At 40.5% G+C, this 9,023-nt stretch overlaps 1 protein-coding gene across 1 annotated transcript in view; it reads left to right on the top strand.

Moving 5' to 3' along the window:
- The first annotated feature begins 403 nt into the window (after positions 1 to 403).
- CFAP221 (cilia and flagella associated protein 221) overlaps positions 404 to 9,023 on the top strand; it is a 246,524-nt gene continuing 237,904 nt past the window's right edge. Inside the window, exons 1-4 of the mRNA XM_007937787.2 lie at positions 404 to 542; positions 5,044 to 5,144; positions 8,489 to 8,575; positions 8,741 to 8,839. Of these exons, the coding sequence (XP_007935978.1) occupies positions 404 to 542; positions 5,044 to 5,144; positions 8,489 to 8,575; positions 8,741 to 8,839 (426 nt within the window). The remainder of the gene's footprint in view (positions 543 to 5,043; positions 5,145 to 8,488; positions 8,576 to 8,740; positions 8,840 to 9,023) is intronic.

Genomic DNA, 9,023 nt, shown 5'->3' on the forward strand with positions numbered 1-9,023 from the left:
TTTACTTCAACATTTCCCAAACTTATTTCACTGTGAGAATCCTTACTTTTTTTCTAATGCCCCCTACTAATAGCTCAAGTAACATCTCAGAGAGGACATTTTGGGAAAAGTTATTGAGAAAAATTAAGGACCATTAAAGAGTTTCAAGCAGTAGCATGATATTGGGTTGTGATGTGTGATGTAAGAAAATTAATGAGGCAGCCATGTGTGGGAATGGAGCGGCCAGCAGAGAGACAAGAAGCAAGGGAAGTTGAAACACAGTAAACCACGGCAGTGACGAGATACATTTGTCAAAGACTGAGGAAAAAAAATGTGTAGTTTCTCATAGATGATTATGCTGCTACTGTTTTTGCCAGGAACTGACGTTTGGCTCTCAAAAGAAGAATCCATTTTTCATGATAAAATGGCAGTGGTGAAAACCCCAAGCAGAGAGCTGAAAAATGCTGAAGAACCGTTTAGTGAGGTATCGCCCCTCCTTTTGAGGAGCCTAGTGGAGGAACCCAAGAAAAGAACAGAAGTACCTAATCACCTCCTAGAGTCAAGTAAGTGATTAGAAAACAGATTTGCTTCACAGCTTATATTTTCCCAGAGAATCCAAAGTCCAGAAAGCATAATGGAATTTTTGGTGCTTATTTATTTATATTGTTTCATGGGCTCATAATATTTTTTATTAAGAACAATGGTTCTATTTATATCAGAAAAACCACATCTCTTAACTGATAGATTTTTTTTTTTTTTGATTGTGATTTGGGTGAAAATTTACAGAGCAAATTCCCTTTCCATACAGCAGTTCACATACACTGTGTTTCATGACATTGACCACAGTTTACCACAATACAACAGCTCCCCTCCCACTTTCTCCCCATAGTTACCTCTTCCCTGTGTCCATCCCTCCATACACTCCTGCCCCCTGAGCTGTCTCTCTGTGCATAAGCAGCCCTTCTTTCTCCCATGATTGTTCTCTCCAAAGAGTGTATCTACCTCAGGTAAATGTTGAACTCATATGCCTGTCTTTTGTTTGGCTGGAAACCACAGGTATGGGTTCAATTCCAGACCTGAAGGGCAGCTAGGGGCCATAGTCTCAGTGGTTCCACCAGGCTCTATCAGACCAGAAAACCTGTCCCCCCCTCTTTTTGATTTTGAGTTTTGTTCCACATTGTTCTCCCTCTCTATCAAGGATCTCCTACATAGATCCCCTTCCAAGTGGATGACAGTGGTAGCCAGGCACCATCTAGTTCTTCTGGTCTCATAGTCACTATAGGCTGCAGATCAGATGGTGTACCAGTCGCTAGGACTAATTGTTTCCATGTAATTTTGGTTTTATTCATTCTTCTTTGCTCTGGATGAGGAGAGACCCATCTAGATGGCAGCTTGCTAGCTTTTAAGATCCTAGTTGCTACTTGCCAAAGTAGGACATGGAACAATGTTTTATATAGTATGTTATGTCAATTGAACTTGATGTCCCCTGTGACTATGGTCCCAAGCCCACAGGTTTAACTACTCGGTCCCTCTGGGTAGCTGGCTGTGACCAAGCAGTGACCACAACCTTGCCCCTTGTCAGCTCTACCATACACCTGGCAATTCTGATCATTCACATAAACTTATAGGACCATTGTCTGCCAACCCTATACATGTTCTTGGATACACTCACCACTTCATAGACATACCTAATAGTTCAGCCTGTCTACCTATCAGCCACCAGTATACCCATGTTTGCCTTCACTGACAACATAGTACTATATGAGCAAAAGGGTTCATCTTTGTTGTCTGTACCTCCTGCATACCTCTCTATGTCTTTCAATTCCTCATTGCCACCATATTGGTCACTCACATTTGGTACATTGCCCTTCTCATCACATAAATCAATACTTAACTTAACTGATAGATTTTTGTGGTATAAATTAGTCACCAAGTTCTGTGGCTTCTACTTTCTCAAATGTCTTTCCTGTCTGTCTCCACTGTGTTTCTTATCCTCAGGCTATCACTCTGAGTATTGCAGTGATTTTCTCCTTGGCCACACTCTCCAGACTGCTTTTCACATTTCCATCATTTCCTCTCTAAAATTCTGGCTGCATCTTGTTCCCGGCCTGCTCCAGTCCTCTGAGTGGTTCCCCTTGCATACAGAATAGAGTTGCCATTTCTTCACTTGGTATTTGAACCCCTTTGCTGTCTGATCTGAACCTATACATCTAGGGTAATCCTCACACTCTCTCCACTCCTCTGTAGCTCTAGTCACACCATGTTAATCCCTGCTCCTTCGACACCACATGCGTTTTTCACCTTCTTACCTTTTTTCATCCACATCCTGTAGCCTGGAAAACCTTGTAAATCTTATAACTAGTGTATGAAAGTTAATGATTTTCCCTACATTTCTCCCTTTCCTTGCTTATTGACATGGTTAGATTCCACAGACCAGGTCCTTATGTGAAAATAGGCATTATGCAAAAATGGAGGCTGATCACATTAGATCACAAAACAAGGAATGAATACATCATTACATAACTCCCAGATTACAGCATTACATAACTGCCAAACTACTGAGAATCATGGCACAGCCAAGTTAACACATAACCTTAGCCATCACAGCCAGTGTTACTCTCACCTCACACCTCACACCTCAGCATGCATTACTGCCAGATATATGCTGTTAAGGTGCTAAATAGTCAGATAGTACATTTTTCACTATGGTCGTAAATGAGAAATGTTGGATAATGAAACAGTTGATAAGTGAAGAGTAGGTATATTCTCATGTAATCCATATGACAACTTCATGAAAAGCACATTCTATTTCTATTTTACTATTAGAGAAACTGAGACTCAGAGAGGTCAAATGAGTCTTCTAAGGTGGTGCAACTAGGAACTAGAGAGCTGGTATTCAGGAGTTGTAGCCTGATGTCTCCTGGCTCTCTCCTTCTCCTTCTTCTTCTCTTCCTCCTCCTCCTCCTCTTCTTCCTCTTCTTCTTCTTCCTCTTCCTCCTCTTCTTTCTCTCCTTCTTCACAATTATGGGCTTATTAGGGAAGTAACATGTTATAATTCAGGATCAGAAATGACTCAGGACTGGTCAGGACAGCTTCTTAGCAGTGATCACAGGCAGGCCTCTGTCTGGCCCTCGGCCCCTTGGTCCAGCCTCTGCCCTGCTCAAGCAAGTGTTACAAAGCTATATAGCTCTACCAATAAGTGCCCAGAAACACCCTACTCTGCCAGAAAGCCTTGACCCAAAGGTGCTCAGCTCTTTTGCCCCATGGACTGGGAAGCCCACTGTGACATCTCCTGCTATCTTCTGGGACTGCTTTGTATAGTGGAAGGGGGACAGATGCTGAAGACACTATGACTCCCCTTCACTCCTGTCATCCATAGCAACAGGCTCTCTTCTATCATGCTTTATTACTTCCTACTCATAGTGCCTAAGGCACTTGACTGCTAACCAGAAGGCTGGTGGTTCAAACCCACCAGCCACTCCTCGGAAGGAAGATTGGGCAATCTACTTCCATAGTGATACTGCATGGGAAACCCACTATGAGTTGGGTCTGACTCGACGGCACATAACAACAACAACTCATTCTCCAAGGCGTATCTGAAATACTTGGAATATAAAATTTGGTGTGGCTCTTTTGTAGAGTATAAATTAGAATACTTTACCAGTCTTGGGCATTAGCAGAAAAATGCCAGTTTTACATCTATTTTGTGGCCCTAAAAAACAACAAATAAATTTCAGCAAAAAAAAAAGAAAAGAAATAATGATAATTATTAAAATTACCAAATGATAACTTCCAGAGATATTTGGTCCACTTGCCACACCGTCCTTTAATTTGGCACAAAGCTGATGATAGTGACAGCTTGCCTGGTGAGGTGCAAACACACCAAACATTTCACACCCACTGCAAGTGTGTACTAGCATTGCAATGGGGTAGAGGTGTCTGTGGTTCACATGATTTGGATATAGCCAAAGTTGAATGGTTATCATTTGTAAGAAATTGGATGGTGAATTCATATTTTGAGTGAGGCAGTTTTGTATAGTGGTTGGAGCCAGACAGGACTGGGCTTGATTTTTAAGCAGCAGCTGTAGGCAAGTTGCTTAAGCTTGTTGAATCTCAGCTTCTTCATCTGCAAAGTAGGAATAATACCTACCTCACATGGTTGGCATGAAGAGTCTAAGCAAATGTATATATAGCACCGCTTGACACAAATCACTTTAAAAACAATAGTTACTGTCAGGTCAATTCTGACTCATGGCAACCCCATGTATGTCAGAATGGAACTATGCTGAATAGAGTTTTCAATGGCTAAATTTTTGGAAGTAGTTTGCCAGACCTTTCTTCCAAGGTGCCTAGGATGGACTCGAACCACAAATCTTCAAAAGGGGATTAATGGGTTCTCAATTCCTTGTCCTCAAGTGTCTGCTCCTGCCTAAATAAAGAGCTGAGGAAAGTTTTGCAGACCTGGACACTTATGTGAGCTCAGCTGTTTTAACTTTGTTCTGGAAACAAATAAAAAGATGCTCACGTTACAATAAAAGCTGTTTGAGACTTTGCTGTTCAGGGAGATAATTATTTAGAAGTTTAAAATTATTGTACATCACATTGTGATTCTCTTCAGAGGAAATCACATAATAAAAGTTAAATACTCAGTAATAAAATCAAGCATTTGGTGTTTGAATCCTTGAAGTGAGTATTTGACACATAATAAGTAACAACATAGTTACACAGAGCAAAGATAGGGCCTGTGCTTTTAAGGGCCTAATGTTATATTACAAAGATTTATACAAAATGCTTGAAGAGCAAATAATTTTAATAGGCAATAAACAATATATATGAGTTATATTGTGATGGTAAAATTTCCTAGGTGATGTTTCAAAATAGAGAGTAAGAAGCAGCCCAGATTATTAGGAGCAGTTAATCTTGTTGACAGCTGTATCCTCTGTCTAAAATTTTCCTATGCTTCAAATGTCTCAAGTTAAAGACATCCCATGTTAATTGGATCTTCTTCAATTTAATATTTAGTTTTCTGTATCATAATGTATTTATCTACATTGCTTTTTATAGAGGTTTATGCAAAGCTTCTGAATAATAAGGTTATACAAGCAAAACCTGGCATATTGCATTTTGGAGGCTATCAAATAGAAAAACAACACCAACAGATTCTGGTAGGTACTTTGTAAATGGGATAATTAATCATAATAACGAAACAACATGACTATTCTGTGTTTATAGTACTGATTCATCTGAAGAGTAGCATAATCAACAGAAGTACAGGTGTCACCTAGGCCAGAAAGGTAATTTGGGGATGAGAAATTTTTAAATTGATTGGTGTCCTTGGACAAGTACTTCCCTGCTATCGAAGGCTCCTCCCAGCACTATTTCCAAATAGGTATCATTGCTAAGTGTTGCTTAGGGGCCAGGTACTATGTTTAGTGTTTTATTTTAGTCTTTGTAAATCTATGGAGGATGTATCATTACCCCATTAAGTAGATGAAAAAACTGAGATTCCACAAGATTAAATACTTTGTTCAAGGATACACAGCTACTAAGTAATAGAGACAGAATTTAACTCGTGGGCTGGCTTCCTCTAAGCCATGCACATTCATTTCACACCTATAACCCCAGGGGCAGGGGTAGCTCATTCCCAAGAAGAAAACAAGAGGGTTCTGTTTAGCCTAGCTTGAGTCAGATGCCCAAGCCTAAATCAGTCATTCTGGCCACTCTGGCTTCTGCCTGGCCAGGTCTGGGGAGGTGAATGTCACCTCCATGGAACAGGTTCTAGAAGAAAGTTGAAAAGATGGACTGCAAAATAGCCAAGTTTACAGCTACTGCAATTTTCCACATAGCTACACAAAAGTCTGATCCTTCCTGGGTTTCCTTCATTGACCTGAATGTTCAGACTGGGGCGGGCTCTGTGTGACTGCAGAATCCCAACTCCCATGCTAAAATGGACCTTTTGTGCCAGTAACCTTACCAACTCACACTGGGCATGGTATCTCAGAACTACTCCACACTGGGCCCTAAATCTGAGCCAAACTGGTCTCTGAGCATGTGTAGGAGTTGGATAGATGTGGGCACTTGTCATGTGGGTCCTCCAAGACCTTGGCTTTGTATGTGATGATACCCTCCAGCTCTGTGCCCAGCCATCACCAGGGTCTCCCTTTTAAATATGGTGCATATCTTAGAATGCATCAATTCAAGAAAGAATCCTGATTATCATATTAGACTGTGAAGACTGCAGAGCATTACTGGTGGGTATTGACAAATGATAAAGCTATTAGGAGGTGAAATTAAGTTTCCATCAGGTAGTCTACATGCAGTTTTCAAGAGTCTCTTATGCCTGAACACCACTAGGAGGATCAGGAGAACAATCTGTTAAGTGTGAAGTGTTACCTCTCAGGAAAACAGAATTTAAAATTATGAGTAGGAACTTCACCCATCAACCTCTAAGGGTACATTTCTCAGAATATAGCATCAAAGACCACAGTTAATAATTCATTTTGGAACTTTTCCTTGTTATTAGAATGCTATCTAGGTTATGGTAGGGTAGACTTAGAATGATTATTTATAATCATTCATTGTTTTTAAGACAAATGTATTCCAAAATCTAAAATAGAATTTTATTTTCTTTTTACAGTCTTTTACAGCTTTACTGAGATACAATTCACATGCCATACAGTTCACCTATTTAAAGTGTACAAATCAATATTCATAATATATACTATAACATAAACTCAACTCACTGCCATCGAGTCGGATCTGACTCCTAGCAACCCCTCCTTGAGTTTCTGAGGTGGTATCACAATGGAAGTAGATTGCCCAACCTTCCTTCTGAGGAGTGGCTGGTTTAAACCACCAGCCTTCTGGTTAGCAGTCAAATCACTATATAGATAAATATAAATTTTCTTCACCCTAAAAAGATGCTCCATTCGCAGTCACTTCTCATTTCCCCACAAAAATTCCCCCTACCCCACTGCCGTAGCAACCCTCTAGGACAGAGTAGAACTGCCTTATAGGGTTTCCAAGGTTGTAATCTTTACAAAACTAACTGCCACATCTTTCTCCCACTGAGTAGCTGGTGGGTTCAAACTGCTGACCTTTTGGTTAGCAGCCAAGTGCTTGCCCATTGCATCACCGGGGCTCCTTACAAATCCTAGCCCCTGGCAAACACTTACCTACTTTCTGTCTCTATGTGTTTGCCTGTTTTAGATATTTCATATAATTCATATAATATGTATATGTGTTCTTTTGTGTCTGGCTTTTTTCACTTACCTTCAAGGTTCATTCATGTTCATGGCAGATATCAGTACTTCATTCAGATCCAAAGTTCTTACTTCCCTCTTATGTAGAGGAAGGAAAAATACCTCTTTACTCAGATATCTGGTTAATTTATCAACCAGGTTATCCTGTTTCCAGAGGTGGCCCTCTCTCATCACCAACACAGAGCACCGACCTCTAGTTCTTTTCCACTTGTCCCAGATATGACCTAGAGGCTGTCCTTTATTGTTGATAGTTGAGTCACCTGTGCCTTATGGTTATCCCATGCAAAATATTGCCCAGCCCTGCTCCATCTCCATGCTTATTGGTATGCTTGTGTCCCTTGTTACCACCACTATGTATTTTGAGTGCCTCCAACCTAAGGGGCTCATCTTCCAACACTATGTCTGACAATGTTCTGTTATGATCCATGAGGTTTTCATTGGCTAATTTTTGGAAGTAGATTGCCAAGGTTTTCTTCCTACTCTGTCTTAGTCTGGTAGCTCTGCTAAAACTTGTCCACCCTGAGTGATCCTGCTGATATATGAAGTACTGGTGGCATTGCTTCTAGCTTATAGCAATTCATAAAGCCACCACAGTACAACAAACTGAGAGATGACAGCTGGGTGGTAAAGAGGCTGTCCAAGCCACACTCTTTTTTTCTGTTTTATTTTCTAGTGGCTCAGTGGTTAAAGTATTTAGCTGCTAACCAAAAAGTTGACAATTTGAACCCATCAGCTACTCCATGGGAGAAAGATGAAGCAGTCTACTTCTGTAAAGACTTACAGCCTTGGAAACCCTATGGGGACCATACTGTATCCTATAGGGTCACTATGTCGACTTAATGGTAGTGGGTTTGGTTGTTGGGTTATGTATCATACAGCCCCTAGGACCAGTGACAGGCAATTAAGGAACCTATGGGAGTTGGTGAGTGGCTGGCTTCTTAGCTCACTGAATCACAGCCTAAAGAGAATTCAGCACAAAGCACACACACCATAAAAGCTCAGGATAGAGAGTAGATGGAGGATGATATGTGCCAGGGGGACCCTCAAGGGCTGCAGGCTCTGCTAGGCAGTATGCACATAGGGCATATTTTATTATTCTTTAAATGTATGATGTATTTTCATATGAGTAAAAGATTTTTAAATATATCTCTTCAAATTTCTTTAGGAACAAGATAAGGTATGGATAAGTGAGATGAATATGCAAATAAAACATTTAATTACTCTAAATGCTTCTTTTTCTCCCACAGAATCTGGTCAATGTTTCAGGTGAAGACATACATGTTCATGTTTTACCCCCACAAACCAAATATTTTCAGATCAAGTATGTGAAAAAAGTAAGTGTCAGTTGGCTATCTGTGCTTTCCATGGTGTTCTTTGTTGGATGAGGTTTTTTTGTGTCATGGGTCAGCTTAGAGTGGTTGTATGATATGCTGTCCACCCAGAGTGCTGCCTTCTAACTAGTCAGGGACTTGTCCTGACCAGAGTCACTTTTCTTCCAGGAACACCGCCTGGTCCCTGGCTTGTCCCTCACAGTTACCATTACATTTTCTCCAGATGAGTGGCGTTACTATTATGATTGCATCCGTGTTCACTGTAAAGTAAGTCTCTTAAATTTTGGGGTAACAAAGTGTGTTGGATTGGGTTCTCTAGAGAAACACAAAAACCAGCAAAGTATATATATATATATTTATAGAGAGAGAAAGAGAGAGAGAGAGAAATTTATCTTAGATAAATGGCTCACAAGCGTGTAGAAGCCGACAAGTTCAAGCTGAAAAGTTCGTC

This window comes from Orycteropus afer, unplaced genomic scaffold (genome assembly GCF_000298275.1).
Source record: "Orycteropus afer afer isolate SDZICR_OR568_19922 unplaced genomic scaffold, OryAfe1.0 scaffold00004, whole genome shotgun sequence".
NCBI lineage: Eukaryota > Metazoa > Chordata > Mammalia > Tubulidentata > Orycteropodidae > Orycteropus > Orycteropus afer.